The following is a 25,064-nucleotide window of genomic DNA, read 5'->3' as shown; positions in this document are numbered from 1 at the left end:
TTATGCATACACACACATTCACACACACGATGGACACAGGAGACAGAGTTCAGTTCCCAGTGCACATGGGCTGACACACACACACACACACACATTTTAAACCGCACAAAATAATTTATCTTGGGAAATGTTTTCACCTTTCATAACTAACCCCACTCGTGGCCTCTGCAGGGGATGGCTGTCATTTAGTTTATGAAAGAAAGATGCAGCGTGATGTCAATGATTTGTTTTTGTGTACGCAAGTAAACCTGTTGCCCTGAAGGAGCGTTTCACAGGATTTGCAGTGCCATCAGATCTGTCCAAATCCTTTATGTGTTTATTCTGGAGACTCAGGATCTGTTTATGTGTTTATTCTGGAGACTCGGGATCTGTTTATTTGTTTATTCTGGAGACTCAGGATCTGTTTATTTGTTTATTTTGGAGACTCAGGATCTGTTTAAATGACAGCAGTTCTCGCTTGGTGGCCAGATTGGGGGATAACGGACTAAAATGGCTACTGTCTGATCACAAACAACAAACACTAACTAACACAACAAACACTAACTAACACAACCAAATGAATTAGCAAAGCAGAAATATTCTGAAGAGTGCTAAAAAGCAAAGATACTCCTGTAACTGAAACCTGTGTTGTTTTTTTTCAATTCCTCGCCAGACACACACACACACACACACACACACACACACACACACACAGCAGAGGGCTAGGAAGAATGGGGACACGTTAAGGGGGGGGGGGGTGTACCTAAACGGCCGGCTCCCTCAATCATGGAGTACACATTCAACTCCCACCAAGCACCCTTCAATAACACACTTAGCGGAGCGTCGAGGCCTGAATGTGTGCAGGAATGTGTGCAGAAGAATGGCGGGGCCGTGAGAGAGAGCGCGGGTGACGGGGAGCAGAGAGCGGGGCTGTAGACAGAGCCCTGCACCCAGTGTTTAGGTGCTGGATAAACCCTGTCATCTGTAATTGTCCTGGAGCGCGGCGGGGTGAAGTGACAGTCAGACCGGTTTTCGTATGCTGTGTGTGCGTGCGTGTGTGTGTGTGTGTGTGTGTGTGTGTGTGTGTGTGTGTGTGTGTGTGTGTGTGTGTGTGTGTGTGTGTGTGTGTGTGTGAGCAAAAAAAAGGTCAGAGACAGAGAAGGGGGATTCCAGAGTGAGAAACAGGGAATTTCAGCGCTGAACAGGGGCGTGGGCTAGGGTCAATCATCCAAAATTACCCCCTCCAAATTGTACGTCTATGGATTCAGGACTCAATAGGTGTATGGAGTCATACTAGTGCAACTCTCCAGGGAGACTGCTGAGGGACACACTTAAGTTGCCTCCTAAGTCCATTTCAACTGAACCTGACTGTGAGGGCAGACATGTTTCCCCATACTCAGGTAGATACTCTTTCTGCTGCCCTTTTCCAAGCCGACAGCAGTCGTGAGAAGTGGCCATATTTGTGAAGTTCATACGATCTTATTTCACAGTTTTATCCACCTTACTTAAGGACAGAAGCAAGTGGAGTGGGTGCCAATTAATCTTACTTCTAACTTTGATGGGGGCACATTAACTCAGTTTGTACTCCTGTTTTTAAACCTGTTTTCATGTTTCTACCAGACCTGTTGTTCATGACTGCAGTCCTGATCACATATAACTTAGGAGGCTGAGGTCTTTCAATGTCTGCAACAAACTCCTGCGCATGTTTTACCAGTCTGTTGTTGCCAGTGTCCTTTTTTATGCTGTGGTGTGCTGGGGAGGCAGCATGAAGAAGAGGGATGCAGGGCGACTAGACAGGCTGGTGAGAAGGGCAGGAGCTGTTGTTGGCATGGAACTGGACTGCCTAACATCAGTGGCGGAGAAAAGGACATTGAGTAGGCTGCTGACCATCTTGGACAATGACCACCACCCACTTCACAGTACTATTAACGGACAGAGGAGCATTTTCAGTGGCAGACTCCTGTCACTGTCATGCTCATCGGACAGGCTGAGAAAGTCCTTTGTCCCCAGGGCCATCCAGCTTTTTAATGCCACACAGAAGGGGAGGGGGAGGGAGATGGACTTCTCTGCATGAGTCTTCCTCAGTCTCCCCTCCTCTTCTCAGCTCTTAATTTTTCCATCCCACTGTCCATCTTTTTTATCTTTTTACTCTTTTACTGGCTATACTAGCCCATTGCACAGTCTTTACTATTTATATCACTTTGCACTATCCTCACACACACAAGCACAAGTACTCTATCTTTGCACTATCCACACAAGCACATGAACACTATCTCTCTGCACTCTTTGCACTACTTTCCTTGTGGACATCAACACTGACACAATCAATGCACACTGTAATATCTGTATAATATCTGTATACACCCCACTCCCTGTGAGCATGTTTTTCCCTATGTGTATTGTTTTTCTACTGTGATTTGTGTATGTATGTTTGTGAGTTAAGTTAAGTGTATAAGCTACTGGATGACCTAAATTTCCTTCGGGATTAATAAAGTATCCATCTATCTATCTATCTATCTATAACTTTAAGAGGGCAAAGGCAACTAGGGTGGGCAATAATTCTTTTTCTTTCCAACTCTGATAAAGGCACAATAACTTGGCGTATCTGCCAAACCTGTCGTTTATGGCTGTGGTACTTACTAGGCATTCTCGTGATTGCCAGGACAGGTCATGTACGGTACGTAGGCTGCGATCGACTCCACCTGACGCATGAACTGGTCCCCGATCCGTGCGTTATCCTGCAACAGACGCCCAGTTTTGATGGATCAGAGTACTGACAATCTAAATACAGCAGATTCTGCTTGCTCAGTGATAAGTGAATATTGACCTATGTATCCAGATGGGTAATAGCTATGGCCATGTCTTCTGTCATTTCATCTGAGCTACAGGGCTTTTCGAAACTGTCTTGATGTCGGCTGGGGTTATGGAATAGTTCAATCTCGCATAAAGCGATGTTGACAGAATAAATGGCGCCTTCTATGACTATTCATCACTGATAATAATATAAGCCATATATCCGTTTGATTTTAATTTAATGAGACAGATTGTAAAGGCAAGGAAAACCCTGTAATGACAGTGGAAGATGGAGAGGGAGCGCGAAGGAACGGCGCGATTTTGTCCGAGGCCCGGGCTTGTCATTTCAGCTAATCAATTTTCCAGGCTACTAACAAGAATGCCCCATCTACATACCAACCAGCCCAGACGAAACCAGAACCAGTCATTTCACAAATACTATAATGGCCGTGATTGAGGCATAAAACACAGCATATACACATCCACACACATACCATGCAAGCTTTTCTTGCCTCTAATGACTTTCTAGACAGGTTTCTTTCCTGCTCTGTTTTTCTATTTATAAGGTTCAGGCAACAGAGGAATGAGGACTGGCACTCTGACTCCGAGTACTGGTTGTACTGGGACGATTAAAGTCTCGCGGTCGTCTGATCACAGAGTGCTGGATGTTTCCCTTCCTTATAGGGGTATATTTAAACGGCACATCCGGTCTTAGCTTTGACTTTGCGCACCAATTACATCCCTAGAGGCCGATTTCAGTGGCAAAAAATGCAAAAAAGGAAATACGAAGGCATTAAGAGCATCAACATCAAACGTCACTTTCAAATAGCCCTGTAGATGGTCATAGCATATGTAACCGTTCAGAAATACATCCCAAATATATACCACAAGTTGTTATGCCTTGTTTGGTAATGGGGATCAACATCTTTAATGAAGCACCATGCAACTATTTGAACATTTGGTCTAAAAGAAACCTTATTTATAGACAAACTTAAAATAGTTTTGCTGCCAGCACACATCTGGTTTGAGAGGCATGTTTTTTAGCCAGCTTGTAGAATGTTAATCAGGTGTTTAGAAAAACAGGATATGTTAACACATGCAAGCCCTTCGGCAACCTACTCCAAAAGATGTTAACACAATTAAAATGCATTACCTCTTCCATGTCATAGGCAAAATCCCCTATAACACAGAAAAATAACTTAACAACAAAATAATATAACAACAGATATAATTAAGTTTCAACCATCAGTACACAGCAATGTTTAAAGATGCAGTTCGCGAAGGTTTGTTGATATTTTAGCTAAACAGCCAATCAATTTACACCCCTCCCTTCCGTGCTCCAGAAGCACCGTGTTGATTGGCGTGTTGAATCCCGTGTTGGGATTGTTTATGGCTCGGTTCGGTTGTTTGTTTCCCATTTACAGAGCCAGGACTGTGTACAAATACCAGGTTTTTTTTGCGCAAACACTGAACATACTGATAAAGCATTGCGAGGAGAAAGGAATCGCAGACTGCACCTTTAACACAACTGTTGATACAGTATCTAATATGGCCTTGATGAAATTCTTAAAACATATTCATAATTTATACCAGTTCATAGGTATTGGGATAAATGTCATGTATGTATGAGAGCGACTGTCATTTATGTACATTTCACCTAGTGTGAATATAAAACACAAGAGGATGGTTGGAATTTTAACTCCATCGTCATGGATTCATTTTCATCTCAAAGTCCAAACTGTAAAGGAGTAAGGAGTCAAAAGAACAGAACCTGTGTCACTGGCCAACCTTAAGCCTACTCTACATGTGGCTGGGGTCTTACCGATGTGCAGGATGGCGTCATACATCCTGATCTGGGTGTCCTTCTGCAGACGGGCCAGAGACTGGGGGTTGTCGTTACCCAAGTCCCCAAACAGGGCGAACCGCGGGCTCCACCCCACACCCTCCTTCAGTGCCGTGAAGTAGAAGATGTCGCTCCAGCCAGAGTCACTACCACAGTGGTACACTAGAAGGGGCACACACGCGCACACATGTTAACACACACACATCGACATTTTTTTAAATGCTAAACAAACCGTCAAGCAAGGATAGAGTATAGCTAGATAGGTTTAGACAAAAAAATAGATGAACAGACAACTACTTAAATAACTTTTTTACCAAAAAAAAAAAAAATGAGTATTTCCTTGTATGGACATGAGTACCATAGGAAACAGCAGGTTTCAGGTCTGTCAGCGTGACTCTGTGGATGAAAAGCTTCCTCTTCTCTGAGCCTCCATCCATAAAAAGCGTGGCCTGGCCCTTCGCTGTCAGCTCAAAGAGCTTCCCTGCCCAGATACTGTACTCCACCACGCTGTCTGCCTCGCTGAAGGTGGTCCAGGTGACTACCATGGAGCCTGGGACCCCTGAGGAGGGAGAGAGGGGGGGAGATAAAGAGAGAGAGAGGGGGGGGAGAGAGAGAGAGAGAGAGAGAGAGAGAGAGAGAGGGAGAGAGAGAGAGAGACTTTACTGAACCATCTTTTGGATCAACGACACCTAGAAAGGCTGCCATGTGGCCATACCCCGGCTGCACCCACACCATGGAAAGAGAACCACATATCACATATCACCAAATAAATGATATGAGAAATGAAGTGAAGAGAGAGAGAGAGAGCGAGAGAGAGAGAGAGAGAGAGAGAGAGAGAGAGAGAGAGAGAGAGAGAGAGAGCAGCAGCAGTCTCAATTAGCCTCCAGAGAGACACTAAGACACTGGACAAAAAAACTAAACACAGCAACACAGCCCCTTGAGGCCGGTGATCCACCAGAGAGCAGACAGCCTGCCGATGGAAGATGACGCCACTGCAGTTTAATGATTTCACACATCAAAGATCACACACGTCACACATCACAGACTGGATGGTTGTCACAAATAACACAAATATCTAATAATAACGACCGCCCATACTGATATGCCGATAATACAAATAACTGTTTCTGTTGGCAACAACTGGGTTGTGGGGGCACTGCAGAAACAAAAAACTAATCTATTTCCTCATTTTTTCTCTAGATGGCAGCAAAATCATTGCTAGTGGTACCTCTCACCACCTAACCTCTTATGCTTGCTGTTCACAAAAACTCCACTGGGGGGCTTTGCTTTCTCCACATTAGTTTACAGCTCTCCCAGTTACATACTGTAAATACACCAGGGTGGTCTTAGGGTTAGTGTTTTTGAGACGAGACGCAACATCCCTCTGCTGACCAAAATACTACTCTCTACCACACTCTGTATACAGACATCAACAAAGTAACATAACAAGCTACAAATGTCTATGATTAAAGTCTGACTAACGAGTCTAACTGAACAGGAGCAATGCTTCAGATTATTCGACATCCAGCATCTTCAATAACACCTTCTGGAATGACATTCTAGTTATGTTATTTGGGTTATTAATTGACAGATATAATTGATCCTACTTCTAATCTAGTTGAACACAGGCCATGGAACAATGTGAATTCACATTTATTTACCTGCATAGGATAAGTGCACCTGTTCAGGCTGTTTCCAAGTAGGGGGTACACCAAAAGCCAGAGGCATCAACCCACAGAAAACAACGATAGCTGCAAAAGCTCCCATCTCCATGCTTGAGGAGACTCATACACTCCTGGATTGGTATAAAGAGAAATGGGAAGAGAGGAAAAAGTAGAAGTGATCATAAAAAAATGCTTGTCTGGTCTTGCCCTGTGACTTTTGCAACTGGTATTTCATTCCAATATAACACAATTGCTATCACACAAACATCACCTGATTCGAAGATAAAAATAAATAATAAAGAAAAAACCTCCACTGGACTCTGCCCTCCAACAGAGAAGACGGCACAGCACGGCGCTCAAACAAAACCACAGATGTGCAAATACTGCAGAAACATTTCATGCGCTCAGCAAAAACTTCTCCAAGGCAGAAGTCAACCTTGTGATTTGTTTTTGTAACTTTCTTACCAACCTTTTTTTGTTTACAATTAAACTCAATCAAATGTAGCTATTTATGAGATTTTGCTTCATAATGCCTTGAATGATATTCCTGCATGGTCCATCATTGTGTAATTAGAAATCAATAGCCAATAGATATCCATTCAAACATCTTTATGAAATCGGCTAGTACTTTGTTATCTCCTTACCTGGTGGGTATACAGAATGTATGGATGTTGATTGTTCTAGATGGCTTTTGACTTGGGCTGTTGTGTCCCTGCAGATCCTTGCATGCTGTTGACCATGCAATGACCTTCCTGCTAAACCTGAGTCATATGAGACATCCATAAAATCATATGATGTTTTTTTATATAATAGTATTGACTAATATTGACTTATAATAGTCAATCAGTTTGGTAGTAAAATATCTGGCAATTTATTAACTCTTTACAGCAAATCTAAGGGCATTGCACCACATACATCCAGTTATGAAGATGAAGATTTTCCTCTAGGACGTATTTTGCAATCAGTGGTTTATTTCAACATTCCATGAAATAAAATGGAATTTTAAGTATAGCAGGGGGATTTTTTTCAAACAACTTATCCATTTTTGTTATCATAATTTCAAAAATCAGTCTCAGTTTGAATACTTTTCTAACACCACCATAGGTATACCATTGACTAAAACAGCGACCCGAGGTGCAAATGCACCGGTTCCCTTTTTACCACTTATACGTCGGCCTAGGCTGGGTGCTACTCTAATGTCACACAAAGGCCAGAGGTTAAATAAATACAATACATTAAAATTGTTATAAAAGAGAGTGCAACGACAATTATTGTTTTGTTTTGTTTAAAAGACTACACAGTACATTTTCATCTTTCTAACCCATCGTTGTTACTTTCCTGTTTACCTAGTGTAGTGGGTGAATGGTAGGCTCATTGGTCTCCCCTTGACAACTCACTAATTGCAGGCTACTTTACACATCTCTCACCAAAAGCAATCAAACACAGCAACCATTCACCTTTCAATTGAATATGAAAACTTGCTGATTTTGATCGTGATACCACTCTTAGTAGGGCTATTTAATTATGATTGAAAAAAAATGAGGTTACCACCCACAAGATATAAGCTTTTTAGTACTTATTTGACATAATTAAAATGGCCTCTGTTGTGCATGCAATTAAGTCAGTGTTTCTGCTGATGATGATGAGTCTGATCATATAAGTTGTGACTGGGCAAGCAAACAAGACAGGACTTGCATGGACCAACACTACTGAACAGAATCTCTCGCACTAAGATCATGCGATATTCAATTAATTTAATTAATATAGAAACTTCTCTCACTTGTTCTTGTCAACTGTTTTACGGAGGAAAAATGCAAATCGATATGTTGAAAATAACGAACCAATAATGAATTAACCTAGGCGACAAGTTCTTAAGGTAGGCCGTGTTTTAACTTACTGTTGAGACTATTTCCTCTTAACATTATCAACCGATGTCACTAATATCCAATGCAACCTGGTGAGCGTAGTTCATATGCCCATGTCGCCTACTGACATAGGCGTGTAATAAAGTAAATTAATATCTCTTAACGTAACTAGAGCCTGTCTGATTAAAAACAATGTAGCGTGACAAACTTATGAATTAGGCAGTCAGGTGAGTTAACCAGCCAACTTGGGTCGGAAGATAGGACGCACGCAGACGCTAACATCGAGTCGAAACTAACCACAGTCCGTGTTATTTATTTACAACGATGTCATTTCAGCTATTTCAACTTCTGTAATTGCTTACCTTTTTTATGATATTACGAACCTAATTGCCCCATCGATCAATATACCGAGGCGACAACACGATTATCTGCAAAGTGTTTGCTGTTAATAGGGCTATAGGCTATTCAAAACAACTATGCTACGATGATGCTGTAACCTACTGTGATGTAGGCCTACAGTTAGAAGTGTTTAAGCAAACTTTCCTTAAAACAATACTAATATGATTGTGTGCGTATAATTGCAAACGGTACAACGAGAGAGAAGCGTTGTTTTGATCCTAACAAGGAAGTGTGAAAAGGCAGTAGCAAGAGCATTCTGGGTAAAATGTAATTGTAAAAGGGCCATATACACAATATGCAATTGGCCATTGAAACGATGTGTTGTGGGAACCTTGGCAGAATTATTTTGTACTGATTTTGGTAACTCTTTTATTTCTGTGGCGACATTGTTGTGATTATAATACAGTATAATATTCAGAAGCTGAAAAGACTGGAATAAGCTGAGATTAGAATGACAGGCATTTGCACAAGAGTGTGACTGCACTAAACAAGTCCTGCACAGTCTACTGTGAAATGCGGGTTCTGTGCGATCTGGAATTTGGATTTTATTTACACCACCAACACTGCCAACCTTCCAAGGCTGCACCAAGGTGTCATGGTCAAAACTGTGTAAAGCTTTTAGTTACTGGCTGAAGGTGTACTGATATGCAATGCTACCCTGTTTTTAACAGTAGGCCTACTCAGCACCACTGTCACTTTACCCCAGCAGGGTTGTCGTTTACAATGTCCTCTGAAGACCACGATGATGAAGAGGGGGGATACCAGAGCCCTGAAGAGGTTTTATCCAACGAGGCTCATATCTACAGGATAAGATTCTCTGCTGCTAAACACGTGGAGGCAAGAATGAGATCACGTCAGTTGTCCTATGAGGCAACATTTTTTTCCATGGATTTTCCAGTATCATTAGGGTTAATTAAGACGATTAATGATACAGAAAAGCATGGTTTTAGCTGATCTAACTAATGTTGGTAATTATTTGTTGGGTTTCCAGGTGGAGTTTTGTAAAAAAGAGGACACAAACAAGAAGAGGTGAGACGTCCATCAAGAAACAGTTAACCTTATCTCAAGCTTATCACACACACAGCAGACATTACATAACAAAAGATCATTCCTTCCTTCTAATGTTGTGTGATTAATAAGGCGACGACTTGTCTGAACCTCTTGTCGTCTCTCTGCCCATAAGACAATCACCGGGCCGCTCTGGGAACCACTTGGGGAGAGTGAAACGAGTGGTGTCCTGCAAGAGGAAGACCCACCACCCGCTCACCGTCAGCTCAGGGGGTCGGAGGAAGTCTCACTCGACAGGGAAGCACCTGGACACGGACGGCAGCAACAGCAGCAGGGACGAGGACCATCCTGAGGACATGCAAGAGCTCTGGGGGACACCGCAGCGGGGGGATCAAGAGCCCAAGATGAAGACTGAAGAAATCTCCAAGTATGGAGACTACTTCAAAGAGGTCAGAAACCTTTACTATACTTTTAGTTATAGTCAGAAACCCAGAAACCTATACTATACTATACTATACCTATACCTATACCTATAACACTATATACGAAATGTACTACTTTATGAGGTATGTTTTTGTGAGTAACTAGTTTTTGTATGATCTTCACATACATTTTGATGGTATATGGTCATATGAAGGGCAGGTAAACACACCTGTTGTTCCCGCTAGCCATCCAGGCTTTTCACTACTTAGTTCTATACTCTAAGCAAAAATGGGAGTAAAGCTTTCACAGCATGGCATCGCTTACTATATTGCTAAGCTGCAGTTATCATGCACCCAAGCCAGTGACTCTGACATTGTTTCAGGAAGCTGGTAGGATGGCTGTGGTGCTTTTCCGTTCTTTACACTCTTTTTTTTTTTTTAACTTTGTGTTTATTGATAGTTAGACACACAAACATATTGTGCAGACAATAACAGGAATGTGGTAAAAACACACATGGGGAAATAAGGAAACAGAAAGAAAATAATTTAAAAAGAAAGAAATACAAAAATAAATACAAAGGGGTGGGGTGAACCAGGCCTATAACAGGAGGAGACCTTCTTTAATGTATAATATATAATATAATTTGTATTTATATTTTATTTTATTATCCAGGCATGTCTACATCTGTTTTATTTTGTAGCAATTTTCCCCAGTTCCTTACAAATAACTCAGTTTCAGCTTGTATGTTAACTTTTCCATCCCCTGGATTTCCTCAATTATAGACAACCATTGCTTACAGTGTGGCATGTCTGCTTTCAGCCAATTTTTAGTGATTGTCTTCTTACTCGCTGTACTTTACACTCTTTTACTTCCCAGTTGTCTCAAGACCACAGGATGATGATGCAAGTGCTTTCTGGAAGACACCTGCAGCTCAAGTTAGCATCCAGTTTGTGGAGAAAAGGTGCTGGGGAATTACTGACATATTTATTAAGGTAAACTAAACTGAGGGAAACTATAGCTGTTATGCCTGTCACTTTTGGCTCAAAGAGTGGTTGACCAGCAACTGATATGGTTGAATCTCAGCTTCTTCAGTTTTTTTGTTGAGGTTAATAAAACCCTGTACCCTAACTTGTCTCAGACGGGCAACCTCGGTGATGTTTGGTTGCTTTGAACTTGGAAAAATGCAAAACTGTGGTTTATTTAAACATTGCATATAATGTGGTTGTTCATGCAGAGGTACATAGGACAAAGATGTATTTCCTAATGATGCACGTTCAAACATCCCTTGTTCTCTTGTAGGCTTGAAGACACAAGCTTGCTCGTCGACTGCCTACCCATGATAACAAAACGGTGATGTTTTTTGTAATATTGTACGAGTTTTCTTCATTATATATATAAATGCCTAGTCTCCACTGACTGTGTTTGTCTTGTCTCATATTCCTCTCCCCTCATTGCTTTCAGCCTTCAAGATGAGTCATCAGACATCACCATTGGCTACTGTGTGGATCTCCTACCTTTGGTGAAGAGTGCCCTCAGGAGTCCATTTGAAGAGTGAGTGTTGATCATATTCAGTAAAGCAGGGAAAAGGGCTGATGACACAGCTTCTTTCACTATTACATAGTATTATCACTATTATTATTGTCCTTTTTATACAATATATAGCCTACAATTTGTAATGCAGGAATATAGATATTATTAACAATAATATATTACAGCACTGTTAACTACCCTGTCCTGAAGACTTAATCTTTCTCCATCAACATATATTTCATTTTCTTGTAGTTACCTGATGGTGGGTTGGAGCTGGGTGCAATCTGTCCTGAACAAATGGTGGCCACAATTAACGGGACAGGATGATCAAGCATGTGACACATATTGTTCTGATAGGTACGTGTTTCAGTGAAGATTTATATTGTCATACCACACATTAAGTGTGTCAGAACATATGTTTAACATTAAGCCTATCCTCGAACCTCTCTTCACAGAAATATCTATATCATAAAGCACCAACTACAAGATCTGCGGGAACAAGCGTCCCATTGCTGTTCACTCTCAGGAAGAACCGGTAAAATAGCAAAGGTAAGAACCGTGGTTACAGTCTGTGCTCATTTGTCTTATTGGAATAATTGGAAATAACTGGAAAAGTGGAGTCATTTCAGCAATATCAAGCTTGCACAATTTCCTTTTCAGAGTGTACAGGCATGCTTGTTTCAATTGCCTTGACGATGCTGATGCAGAGGTGGCTCGAACCAAACCTCACACGACTGCAGACGTGAATTCACATCACCCAGCGGTTGTCAAACCTAATTTAACCAGAATACACTTGACTTTTGCTTCGAAAGAATCTGAGTAGCTGACTGATTGTGAATGTTATTGTTATTGTGACTAAGAATTATATTTTGTAATTATGCCTTTCTGTTGACTCAGACATGACACATCATGAATCCAAATAGTAGCCTATATTTATCAATAATGTCATGGTGTCATAGTATACTGAATGGGTGACTAGCATCAAAATCAGTGAAAAACGACTTGAAAGGTATTTAAATGTGAGACACAAGATAAATATGTTAATGTGAATTATAACTTGCTAATAAAGTAATAAAAAAGTTTTAAAAAACAAGAGTCCAGTTGATTCTCTGAGATTTTTGAAAGTCTAGACAGGAAAAAAACACATGAAATCTGATATTTGCAATTCCAATTGCATTTCTACAGATCAGCTCTGATCAACCAAATCAGATTTTTAGAGTGTCTTTTGCATCACTCTTATCGCACCCCACAACGGCAACGGCAAAATAGGTTGACAGGAGTGCTGGAATTCATGCTGCAAAGAGCCAAAGAACAGATTGAAAGGAAATCGCCAAAGAACTTGCATAGATTGATTCATTGCTTCTTTACTGTTTGAAAGTGCTATGGAGGATTGTCGAAATGACACCATGTAGAACAACAGGCCGTGGACAGATGGAAAGGCCCACAGAATAGATCCCGGCATAGTGGCAGCGACCCAAGAGTGTAACCGTGTTCCCCTCTTACGAGGACAGATGCCGAAATAAATTGTCTACTGGCGTCTGTACAGGCAAAGCTGACCCCTACGCCGTTACCCCAGCAACCCATGCAGATAGGTCGGTAATGTCCAGACTCACAAATCTGATCTGATCACTTGCAAATAACAGCGTGGGCAGTCATTTCAGAGGATCTGATTTGAGAAACAAATCCGATTTGCTTGCAGTCTGAACATAGCCAACATCGCTGAAACACCTACAATCAAGCCTTTAGGCAGGCAACGACTGGGCAGGGGAAGAGCCTAACTCTAACTTAGTCATGAGCTACATAACCCACTGCCCACCGTTGGCACCGTCAGGGCAAGTTGCTTTCATAACTAGCCTGCATTCTGGGACTACCCTGGGCTGTGTCTCACTCTGTTCCCTCAGGGGAAACAAGGTTTTAAAGAAACCGGAGATTCTCTTTCGGGTCACTTCGTGAGACACAACCATGGACGGATTATGAAACCATGGGCCCCTGGGCCTGGACATGTCAAAGACCCCCCCCCCCCCCCCCCCCCCCTTCGGCTATTGTATTGGGAAAGAAGACAGGTCAAAGTCTACTCCGTAATATCCACCTTCGTTGAGGTGTGCACTGCCCTGCTATTGTTTCTGACATTACATGTGACAGGGCAACAGCCGAGTGATCCTTTTCTAAATTGAAACTCATTAAGATCTACCTGAGGTGCAGCTTGGGGCAGGAAAGGCTGAATGGGCTGGCTACCCTGTCCATTGAAAAAGCAAATCATGCATCACCAGAAAATATTGATAAATAAAGATTGAATAGTTTTTTTATAGTTTCTATAGTTTATGTAGGATAAGCATATAATTGTGCTATAGATTGCTAAAGACGATTTCCCCCAAAAAATGATGAAAACCATGACAGAGACAGGTTTGCCATTTTGAGGGCATATATAACATAAGGTGTAATAATGATTCCAAAACAAAATCCTCGTTGATCACAGTCGCATTAAACTAGGGACACTCTAACAGTCATATGTCCGAGAAAAGTAATGAGGCAGGGCCTCCTTTGCCTATGAACCCGCGCTGGCTGCATTGTCTATAGTTATGCCCCTGGCGCACATGCACATTTTCTAACACAGCGCAGGTACGCTCAAGTAAAGCCAACAGCAAATTAACAAAATACACCTCTTTCAACCACAACTAAGAGATACATAACAGCGACTTCACGCAGAGGCTCTGGCTTAGGGGCCCACTGAGCTCATGGGCCCTTGGGCCTGGGCCCGGTAGGCCCGTTCGGTAGTCCATCCTGGACACAACTCACATATGGTGATATAGAAAAGGTCCCGGAATGTGAAGAGCTAAAAATCGCCCAGTGAAATCCCCTAGGGCCTAGGCGAACATTGTGCTTACTTGCCACTAGGCCTTGATCGCAAAACACACTTAGCAAACAACGGTAACATCTTAACGATAAAAGCGTATGGATGTATGAGAACTGGCCCAATCAGCAGCTAAACAGATCTGCTTTATGTGTAAGCCATGAAATAATGCCCAAGAGGTGGACATGCTGCGTGTACAGTGGTCGCACACCTGTGGCAAATTTTACAGCCTGCACAATCCACTGTGAAAGACAATGCTTTGACAAAGGCCGACTCCGTGTGGGAAGTGCAAAGCATACAAACAATTAGTCAAATCCCTTGTCCTGTTCATACAAGTATGTGAAGCCCATAGTGGACATAAGTCAATGTCTATTCCTCATCAAAGGTAAACGGTGGGGCAAAAGCTAGCTCGATATGCACTGAATTGCTAGCTGCAGACATGAAAGGCAGGGTCCGTAGAATAACCTTAGAATCATCTGTGGTGAACTGAGTGCATAGGGGGGCTCACTGAGATTTTGTGCAGTTCACCCACTCATTTAGGTATTACAGGAGCCAAAAAGAAACCCAATTTAGATGAGAGGAATCTCATATCCACTCCGTGTAAAGGCTCAAAAGGGTATCACAGAGATTAGCCAGCACCAGGGGAAGATCCCACTGTGAGACTAAAGACCGCAAGGCCGACCTGAGGCGCAGTACTCCACTTAGAAAACGTAGCCAATGTGCACCTGATGACACACCATTGAAACCTACTTGACACACGGGACAAGCCGCTAGATAATCCCTTAATGTGGAAGGGGCTTTGCCCTCCTTCACCATAGCGGCAGCGACCCAAGCTTTCCCAGGCTTTTTCGGAGCGACTTGAGTGACTTGCCCATAATTCCAAGCGTGTAGTAGCTGTAGGGTGTAATGTGTGATATTACGTGTAATGTTCGAATTAAGAGTGTATCTGTGTTCCCCTCTTACGTTAAGGTCAGTGTGTGTCTTCTGTTAGCAATTGGGAGTCTGTGTGTTATGTGGGATGACTCATATGGTTTCCTAAAGTATTAGTGTCTGTGTCTACCCTTATCCTGTAAACTGTAGGCAACAGTGTATAAGACCCAGAGTCTATCCACTATTTCGTGTCAGTTCACCTACGTCTGAATAAACTGCATTACTGCCAAAGAAAAGCTTTGACCGCACTCTTCGCTACATTCCTATGGCAAAATGGGCAGGATGAATGGAGGTAGACACAAGCATCTCTGGGTGAGTGGCAAGGACCTGTATCCTATACACTGCATGATCCTGAGAATGCCGTACATCGGTCAATGAATGGACATGAAATGCTTTGAACACAAGGGAAATCTTCTACAGACATGGCACACACCATGATGGTAGATAGATACACTAACAGAAGCGGGGATATACTGACACACTAAATTACCACAACACATGGCCTTAAATTATATCAGGTACTCACACTAACATTAGAAACAAAAGCGAGGCAGAGTCCAGAATGATAATCACACATTAATCACTATTTACAGTCTCGTCATTCACAGAAGCACTGCAATACCCCTGCACTCTACAACACCCCTGAATGCTACAGTCAGTACCCCTGCACACTTCAGTCAGTACCCCTGCACACTACAGTCAGTACCCCTGCATGCTACAGTACCCCTGCACGCTACAATACCCCTGCACACTACAGTACCCCTGCACGCTACAAAACAGCCGTTACTGCGCGTTTTTTTGCGGGGAGAATAGATCGACGTGGGACTCTATGGGGCGCCGTTTGTAAAATATCGCACGTTCTAAAATCCTGCTCAGTTTTGGTACAATTAGCATTATCATATGGGGAAAAAAGCACGACAATATTCAAATGTCACTTTTTCAAACATTTAGAGAGATATTCATGTAAATTCATGCAATAACTTTTCCAAGGATAATGTTTGGCAGTAACACAAAGTTGTTGAATAATATAAATGTTTCATCTAAATGTAAATGTTAAATATAAATGTAAATGTTAAATGTAAATGTAAATGTTAAATATAAACGTAAATGTTCGATGTTATATATAAATGTTAAATGTAAATGTTAAATGTAAATGCTAAATGTTAAATGTTAAATGTTAAATGTTAAATGTAAATGTTAAATGTAAATGTAAATGTTAAATGTTCAGTCTAGATGTCCGATTTGAAGACTGAACCTTACAATATTTACAGTAATTGGCTTTCATAGTTTTCACGTCACGTCAGAATTACCAGCTTGCGGGCAAGAAATACACTCACAGCTGTGTCTACCACTGGAACGTATACAGGAACTGACCATCTTTCATTCAAGATATCTCCGCTTTAAAATGGTCTGACTTAGGTAGTAAAATGCCAGACAGTTGTTGCTCGGTTGGCTGTTCAAATCGGCGAGGAGACAAGCCCGGATTGTGTTTTTATCGCATTAAAACCCATCCACGTTGTTGCCAGCTGTAGACGTCTTCTGAGTCAACTTTTCTCAGACGCGCAGTAAAGTAGCCTTATTTTTGGAGCTTGTGTAACGGAGTTGTATATAAAGTTCTTGGTAGCGGTTGTTAAATCCTGCGTCATTGGGTCAAGACTCTTATTTTGAAATATTGTTCACAAGTTAGTAGCATATCCTGCCTTGCAGCAGAAGAAAAGATAACTGCTGCAGGTAGGTTGGGCAAAAAGTGGTTGCATAAAAGACATTAGAATAATTCCTTATATATTTGTATTACAAGTGCCAATTAAATGTCTATCTTTGTTTTGTAAATAAGCAATCATATAAATCACATTTTTATGATATTTAGAATTGTAGTTTAAGTTTTATTTGATTTTCTATTTTCGTTTGACCTTCAAGCACGTTGGCGGTTGTCTAATGGAATTTGTAATGTTCATATGTATTTTGTCTAGGCGGACCAGATAATGCCCACACTGATTGTTATATATATTTGATGACCCATTGTGCAGGCAACAAATTCGATTTGTTGTTTTGATTTTAAGTTTATGTCTCCTGTCGTAAAATTGTTATTTTACTGTTAGCATACTGGTGCCGTGGCTATCATCCCCGCTTTAGAATGACTAGCCAGTTAACGTCATGTTGCATGCTACATGCAGTACCTTTTTATCACCACAAGAGTGGAGTGTCTACCATGGGATAAGCGCTGTTCCGCGTGATTAACTGTTGAATGAAGTTTGTTCGAAATTGTATGTTGTGTATATATTAGTAATAAGTTATGAATTAAAACACACTGTTATTAATATGGCAGAAGAAAAGATAACTGCTGCAGGCGGACCAGATAATGCCCACACTGATTGTTATATATATTTGATGACCCATTGTGCAGTCCAGCAATAAAGAACATCTTCAGCCATCCTGAGTGTCCCAGTCCTTAAAGAGCAGCAAACACAATGCAGGTTACACTTGCAATAAAAGCAGTAACCCTGTTTTGGTCGCCTCATTTATCGGAATAACTACCTAAAACGGGAATAGATCAAGAAATAAAGTCAAGAAACAAAGCATCAACACGATTAAAATTGGATTACCCGGTTTCTGCTCTGAGATTGCGACTAGTACCTAAGCAAGTAGGCTAGGCTACTGTATTTTGTCATCCAACTGGTAATACTACAATGCCAGTAGAAAATACTTGGGAAGATAATTTCAGTTGTCATTTGCCAGACCAGGTGGTTGTACTTGTGTTAACCAGGAAATTGTGTCAAATGATAAAGAACAGCGTTGGGTAGGCTAAAGGCTGCTAGCTAACAGCATGTAGCTCGCTAGCTGGTAGCTAGCTATTAAATGGCAATCATCTTTGCTCTGATAATGAAGATGTTTATTAGTTTTCACCTTCCAGACGACATCGTTATGAACCCATCCCCTTCTGAAAATTAAATTACTATCCGTGCTTTTGTAGGCTTTCAGTTTTGGAGGTGTGTAGGGGGAGGGATTTTCTATTATAGATGTAAATATCTCCAAACGAGCTAAGGCAGGGACTTTAATGACATTATAGAAATAAAAATATCAGCGGGTGCAGTAAAGGGATAACAGGTTCCCAAAACGTATTTTTTTTTTTTAGATATCTCTGTCTGGCTATTATGGTATGATATGTGTTTGATGGCGATCGTAATTGAGTAGGCTGCACTGCACGAAGATGTCCACTGTTGGTAGACATCTTCGAGTGCTGTTCAGCTGTTCTGTTGCCTGCAAGGTATCCATTGTAGTCACGTGACTGAAAGCTATGAATTACCGTAAATATTGTAATGTTCTGTCGTCAAGTCTGACATGTAGACTGAACATTTACATTTAACATTTACATTTAACATTTACATTTAGCATTTGATATTTGTATTTACATTTAACATTTACATTTAACACTTATATTTAACATTTATATATAACATCGAAAATTATCCTTGGAAAAGTTATCGCATGAATTTACATGAATTTCTCTCTAAATGCTTGAAAAAGTGACATTTGAATATTGTCGTGCTTTTTTTCCATATGAAAATGCTAAATGTAGCAAAACTGAGTAGGATTTTCGAACGTGCAACATTTTACAAACGGCGCCCCATAGGACTCTACCTACCAATCCCAAATCAATTTTTCATATGTTTCTTAGGGACAGAGGGTGCCGTCTCCAAAAGCCTCCGGGAGTCTCCGGGAGCCGGTGTTACCATGACGACTTAGGTTGGCAACCACTGTGGTGTTGTCTGTGGCCGCCAGAACTTTAGAGCCCCTCAGACATGACAGGAAATGTTTAAGGAAGAGAAGTGCCATAAACGGTTCACGTGAAATAGACTGTGGGCTGTTCATCCCTCGAAAACAGCTCCACAACCTGTCAGTGCACCTACATCTATTGTCACCACCACCTTGTGTTCCACAGCGTTGCCCAAGGGGACAACCGTGGTGAGGACATTGGGAGCCTACCAGCTGCGCAGGGCAGAGACACAAGGCTGTGTTATTGAGACTCGTCTCATATGGTGATAGTTGCGTGAGGGACAAAGAGGGAGTTCAAGTACCCATCTCTGAAAGTCCCTCAACTGCAGCATGCCGAGGGGGAATGACAGCAATCGTAGAGGCCATGAGGCAGAGTAGGCGAAGACAGTTGCGGAAATGAACTTTGTGCCCTCTTCGGAAGAGAGACAGACAGGAAATGAAGGTCTGGACTCTTTCTTTCATCAGGGAAGCTCTGTTGGACAGGGAGTCCAACATCAGCACCAAGAATGTAATGCATTGTTTACAGTAAAGCCTAGCTGAACAATGTGACAGAACAGAGCTTGTGTCTGCTAGCGTAAGGCTGAAGGGAAGGGACTGATATTCGTATGCCATGCCTTCAAAAGCAAAGTGGAGAAGCTGTCTGTGTGCTTTGAAAAGGCATCTTTGATATCCACCGTAGTAAAGCAGTATCTTTGGCGTATGGAGGTTAACTCCTGACAATGTGTTACCATTTTGAATGTACGTATATTGACGTAAGTAATTGTTGAGGGCTCGCACACCACAGCCCTTGTTCAAAAAAATTGTGGCTGTAAAAGCCTGACTGTTTTTTCTGCTGCCGGGACAATTCTGATAAGATAAGATAAGATAAACTTTTATTAATCCCGTTAGGGAAATTCAGGTGTCATAGCAGCAAGATTTATGAAGTGAATAGGAATCAGACATACAACAAAAATAAGAATAGGAATAGGAATCAAACAAACAACAAAAATAAAAATAAAAATAAAAACAGTCCAGCCTCCTCGCATTCTCTCCTCCCCGACTGTCTCCAGGCCATCCAGTTAGGAGTTGGGGGTAAAAGGCTGTATTTCCTCCCTCAGTGCAGAGGCTGACTGCTAACACTAACTCTAACCCAAGGCTGACCGCTAACTCTAACCCAAGGCTGACCTCTCTGGGACATGGGACATAAACACATCCTAAAACCAGGGTGGTTTTCTGGAAAATTGTAATGTCCGAATATCGTTTGCAATACCCAGGGTGTAGTTGTACATGCATTGCCACAGGTTGGCATCAGAGGTTAAGCTGTTGACCTGATTTGTTTGTGAAGCAATGGCGCTCTCTAGTGGCAGTAGAGAGGAAGAGCTGGCCACTGTGTCCAGAGTTGCTGGGCTTAGATTTGGTGCACACACCAGACATGGAGACAAAGAGGGAGGCTGTTGCGTTGAAACCTTGCCCTGGGTAAGCTGAGGGTTTATGAAGCTGAGACCTGATGCTTGAGGGGCATAGTTTGTGCTTCTGACATCGTGTGCTTGACTTTAACATTGGTGTTTAACATTGACTGTTTTTTTGTGGGTGTGAACATAACAGAGAGGGAGCAAACGTAGGGGTACCGATGTGCTTGCAACCTAGCTGGATTGTGACTCTGTCTGATAGAGGAGCTACACACATTTTTCAGGGGCCAGTAGTGAACTCCAACCCTGGCCCACACCCATTGTCTGAGGGTGAGCAGCCTAGACCTGCTTCTTTTCGCGCTTCAGGCGGTGGAGCGGCCCTGGTAAAGCCGGGAGCTCTGGTGGTAAAAGGCTGCCTGGCTCAGGGGTTTTGATGCCGTGGTCAGAGTTGTCGGCGGTGGAGGGACGCTGGCAAAATGCTGCCAGGGGTTCTGACACCATGCTCCTGAAGCAGCTGCTGGTGCCCATAATATAGTCAGATTTTAGCCCATATCTCCTTCCCAAGCTCCCCCCTATCCAGCATGCCTGACATGTCCCCCAGCTCTACAAGGTACGACAGTAATATGGACACTGTGTTTTGGGCTCTTGTTGTCTATAGACCTACAGATTTTACCCAGTGTAGCAGCCGAAAAGTGGGGAGCATGTCTAATGCCAGTGTTGACGAATGGCACCAGATAGCTACCTTGCCTGTTGTGCCAGGCAAGTTTTTTGGCCGTTTCCATGTCCTGGGTCGAGAACGAGGCCCTTAGCCATGTAGGGTGCAGCAAATGATCACACCTTGTTAACAGGATTTGCTGATACGGCAGATTTCAACAGCTGTAGTATGGTATGCCTTCTATCTAGGTCCATATTGTCTGCAATTTCCACATACATTGACATAAAGCAGGCCTAAATCAATTCAACGCTTTGCACCATAACAAGTTGTATTCTACTGTACTCGATTTATTTTGGAATTAATGTAATAACAAACAATGATGATGAATAATTAATTTAAATTTAGACCTTTGTCAATGTAGGTACAATTTGTAACAACCCCAATGGTTATTTGTTGCCTCTACGGTGATATTTAGGCTACACAGGCCTATAATATAATTCACATTTGATTTGAAGTCCTTGATATCTTATGTGCTGTATAACGACAGCTCCTTTAAAGGGACAAAATTAAGTAACTGAAAATAACTTTAAAAGGTTTTAAAATTGAAGGTGTTATGAATAAGTAGACATTTGTCATAATCATGCTGACAATCGTTTACTATTTTGAATTCCTTATTTCAGTTGAAAAACTAGAGTCTGGTTTTCTTTTCTAGAAATAAGGAAAAACTCAAGTACCAATCCTAAAAAATACCCCAACTAGTCGAGCATTCGCTGTTGGCTTCACGAGCAGCTGATGTGGATTTAATGATCAGTCTGTGATTGGTTGGTACAAATTGCTTCCCAGATAAGAGCTGCCTCCACCATTGCTTCACAGTTAGACTCTCTGGTTTTTGTCTTGTTGACCATAGTGCTGAGTTGGCCAGCAGCACCCATGCAGGATGTGTGGTTTCACTAGAATGCAACTTTGGTATGTTTTTATGGGCTGTGTCTTTGTAATTGATGTCCACTTTCCAATACTGCCAACTTGTCTGTTGATGCTTTGCTTTGTTTTTCAGGCTGACTTTGCTGGTTCTGGTCATTGCTTTCCATGATGTCAGAATTGCAAATGGTAAGCGCTTTCACTTTTTTAAGTGGAAATGTTGACTTGGCTTTTATCCCTTCTAACCTGTGTAATCCTTTATTTAGGGTGTCATCTGGAGTCCCCTGGCTCCACAAGTGGAGGCAGTGGTCCAAATGACCAGTACTTTGACTTTGGCAGTTCTGGTGAACAAGTGGAAAATGAGCAAACCTCCAGACAGGTTCACTACCAGCCCTCCCACATTATATTCTCTCCAAGCGCTGGTCAGAACACTGACAGTCTTTGGAAGCTAGCTCTAGTCCAGCGCTGGAATCGACCGTCCCCTGCAGTTTCTAGTGGTCATCCATTTGCAAATCCACAGCAGACCTCTAGACCAGCACAGGGTAACTACCAGCCCTCCCAGATTAGATTGTCGGCAAGTTCTGTGGCCCAACAGACTGATGGCACCAGTAAACCAGCAGCTCCTGCTAAGCCAGTCCAGAGCTGGCACAATCCTTCAGTATTTAGAGGACATCCATCTGCTAAACCTGAGCAAAACGAGCAGACCTCCAGACCAGCACAGGATAACTACCAGCCCTCCCAGATTAGATTTTCAGACAGTTCTGTGGCCCAACAGACTGATGACACTAGGAAACCAGCAGCTCCTGCTAAGCCAGTCCAGAGCTGGCACAATCCTTCAGTGTTTAGAGAACATCCATCTGCTAAACCTGAGCAAAACGAGCAGACCTCCAGACCAGCACAGGGTAACTACCAGCCCTCCCAGATTAGATTTTCAGACAGTTCTGTGGCCCAACAGACTGATGGCACCAGGAAACCAGCAGCTCCTGCTAAGCCAGTCCAGAGCTGGCACAATCCTTCAGTGTTTAGAGAACATCCATCTGCTAAACCTGAGCAAAACGAGCAGACCTCCAGACCAGCACAGGGTAACTACCAGCCCTCCCAGATTAGATTTTCAGACAGTTCTGTGGCCCAACAGACTGATGGCACCAGGAAACCAGCAGCTCCTGCTAAGCCAGTCCAGAGCTGGCACAATCCTTCAGTATTTAGAGGACATCCATCTGCTAAACCTGAGCAAAACGAGCAGACCTCCAGACCAGCACAGGGTAACTACCAGCCCTCCCAGATTAGATTTTCAGACAGTTCTGTGGCCCAACAGACTGATGGCACCAGGAAACCAGCAGCTCCTGCTAAGCCAGTCCAGAGCTGGCACAATCCTTCAGTATTTAGAGGACATCCATCTGCTAAACCTGAGCAAAACGAGCAGACCTCCAGACCAGCACAGGGTAACTACCAGCCCTCCCAGATTAGATTTTCAGACAGTTCTGTGGCCCAACAGACTGATGACACCAGGAAACCAGCAGCTCCTGCTAAGCCAGTCCAGAGCTGGCACAATCCTTCAGTGTTTAGAGGCGATCCATCTGCTAAACCTGAGCAAAACGAGCAGACCTCCAGACCAGCACAGGGTAACTACCAGCCCTCCCAGATTAGATTTTCAGACAGTTCTGTGGCCCAACAGACTGATGACACCAGGAAACCAGCAGCTCCTGCTAAGCCAGTCCAGAGCTGGCACAATCCTTCAGTGTTTAGAGGCGATCCATCTGCTAAACCTAAGCAAAACGAACAGACCTCCAGACCAGCACAGGGTAACTACCAGTCCTCCCAAATAAGATTTTCAGGCAGTTCTGTGGCCCAACAGACTGATGGCACCAGGAAACCAGCAGCTCCTGCTAAACCAGTCCAGAGCTGGCACACTTCTTCAGTTTCTAGTTGGCGTCCATTTGCAGCGCCTGAGCAGCACCAGCAGACCTCTAGACCAGCACAGACTAACTACCAGCCCTCCCAGACTACATTTTCAGCAAGTTCTGTGGCCCAACAGACTGATGGCACCAGAAAACCAGCAGCTCCTGCTAAGCCAGTCCAGAGCTGGCATCGACTGTCCACTCCAGTTTCTAGTGGTTGTCCATTTGCAGCGCCTGAGCAGAGACGGCAGACCTCCAGACCAGCACAGACTAACTACCAGCCCTCCCAGACTAGATTTTCAGCAAGTTCTATGGCCCAACAGACTGATGGCACCAGGAAACCAGCAGGTCCTGCTAAGCCAGTCTAGAGCTGGCACACTCCTTCAGTGTTTAGAGGACGTCCATCTGCTAAACCTGAGCAAAACGAGCAGACCTCCAGACCAGCACAGGGTAACTACCAGCCCTCTAAGACTACATTTTAAGCAAGTTCTATGGCCCAACACACTGATGGCACCAGGAAACCAGCAGCTCCTGCTAAGCTAGTCCAGAGCTGGCATCGACCGTCCACTCCAGTTTCTAGTGGTTGTCCATTTGCAGCGCCTGAGCCGAGACGGCAGACTCCCAGACTACATTTTCAGCAAGTTCTGTGGCCCAACACACTGGTACCAGGAAACCAGCAGCTCCTGCTAAGCCAGTCCAGAGCTGGCACACTCCTTCAGTGTTTAGTGGACGTCCATCTGCTAAACCTGAGCAAAACGAGCAGACCTCCAGACCAGCACAGGGTAACTACCAGCCCTCCCAGACTACATTTTCAGCAAGTTCTGTGGCCCAACACACTGATGGCACCAGGAACCCAGCAGCTCCTGCTAAGTCAGTCCAGAGCTGGCAACGACGTCCCCCTAATGTTTCCTACAATCCTCAGTACTCTATGCCTGAGTGGAGCCCTCTGACTTCCACCACAACCCAGACTAGAGACCATCCTGCACAGAGAGAACGCCAGAGTCGTCAGAGCAGCAGGCCCAACACTGCCCAAAAGCAGTGTTGGCCCTGTACAGCGCAATTTTATGAGCCAGCTCCTGGCAGTTTCCTGCAAGTAAAGTGGCTCTAGGCCTGAGGTTACGTCTCAGTCTGACTCAATTCAGGGGC

At 43.0% G+C, this 25,064-nt stretch overlaps 3 protein-coding genes across 6 annotated transcripts in view; 2 read left to right on the top strand and 1 right to left on the bottom strand.

The window, feature by feature from the left end:
• Nucleotides 1–8,785, bottom strand: part of acp7 (acid phosphatase 7, tartrate resistant (putative)) — an 18,386-nt gene extending 9,601 nt beyond the window's left edge. Inside the window, exons 1-7 of one of the 4 annotated variants that reach the window (XM_031579796.2) lie at nucleotides 8,507–8,784; nucleotides 6,924–7,040; nucleotides 6,277–6,410; nucleotides 4,974–5,174; nucleotides 4,595–4,777; nucleotides 3,926–3,951; nucleotides 2,620–2,717 (exon numbers count right to left, since the gene is read on the bottom strand). In XM_031579796.2, coding sequence (XP_031435656.1) covers nucleotides 2,620–2,717; nucleotides 3,926–3,951; nucleotides 4,595–4,777; nucleotides 4,974–5,174; nucleotides 6,277–6,388 — 620 coding nt within the window. In that variant the 5' untranslated portion in view covers nucleotides 6,389–6,410; nucleotides 6,924–7,040; nucleotides 8,507–8,784. Of the gene's footprint in view, nucleotides 1–2,619; nucleotides 2,718–3,925; nucleotides 3,952–4,594; nucleotides 4,778–4,973; nucleotides 5,175–6,276; nucleotides 6,509–6,550; nucleotides 6,691–6,923; nucleotides 7,041–8,506 lie in introns of those variants that run through there. The other 3 variants (XM_012836719.3, XM_042709694.1, XM_042709693.1) reach the window with 3 other exon arrangements.
• On the top strand, nucleotides 7,954–12,594 carry LOC105908187 (KATNB1-like protein 1). Its single transcript, XM_012836664.3, has 10 exons — nucleotides 7,954–8,155; nucleotides 9,253–9,380; nucleotides 9,535–9,572; nucleotides 9,727–10,000; nucleotides 10,851–10,966; nucleotides 11,274–11,324; nucleotides 11,436–11,525; nucleotides 11,757–11,861; nucleotides 11,960–12,053; nucleotides 12,165–12,594. The coding sequence occupies exons 2-10, from the start codon at nucleotides 9,267–9,269 to the stop codon at nucleotides 12,195–12,197; spliced, it is 915 nt and encodes a 304-aa protein (XP_012692118.2). The 5' UTR covers nucleotides 7,954–8,155; nucleotides 9,253–9,266; the 3' UTR covers nucleotides 12,198–12,594.
• Nucleotides 12,595–21,980: 9,386 nt separating this feature from the next.
• On the top strand, nucleotides 21,981–24,716 carry LOC105908358 (protein piccolo-like). Its single transcript, XM_012836857.2, has 3 exons — nucleotides 21,981–22,068; nucleotides 22,157–22,209; nucleotides 22,287–24,716. The coding sequence occupies exons 1-3, from the start codon at nucleotides 22,040–22,042 to the stop codon at nucleotides 24,284–24,286; spliced, it is 2,082 nt and encodes a 693-aa protein (XP_012692311.2). The 5' UTR covers nucleotides 21,981–22,039; the 3' UTR covers nucleotides 24,287–24,716.
• Nucleotides 24,717–25,064: the final 348 nt, after the last annotated feature.

Source organism: Clupea harengus, chromosome 14, assembly GCF_900700415.2.
Source record: "Clupea harengus chromosome 14, Ch_v2.0.2, whole genome shotgun sequence".
Taxonomy (NCBI): Eukaryota; Metazoa; Chordata; class Actinopteri; order Clupeiformes; family Clupeidae; genus Clupea; species Clupea harengus.
Note: the sequence above shows the minus strand (reverse complement) of the source record. Positions and strands in the feature narration are given on the sequence as shown.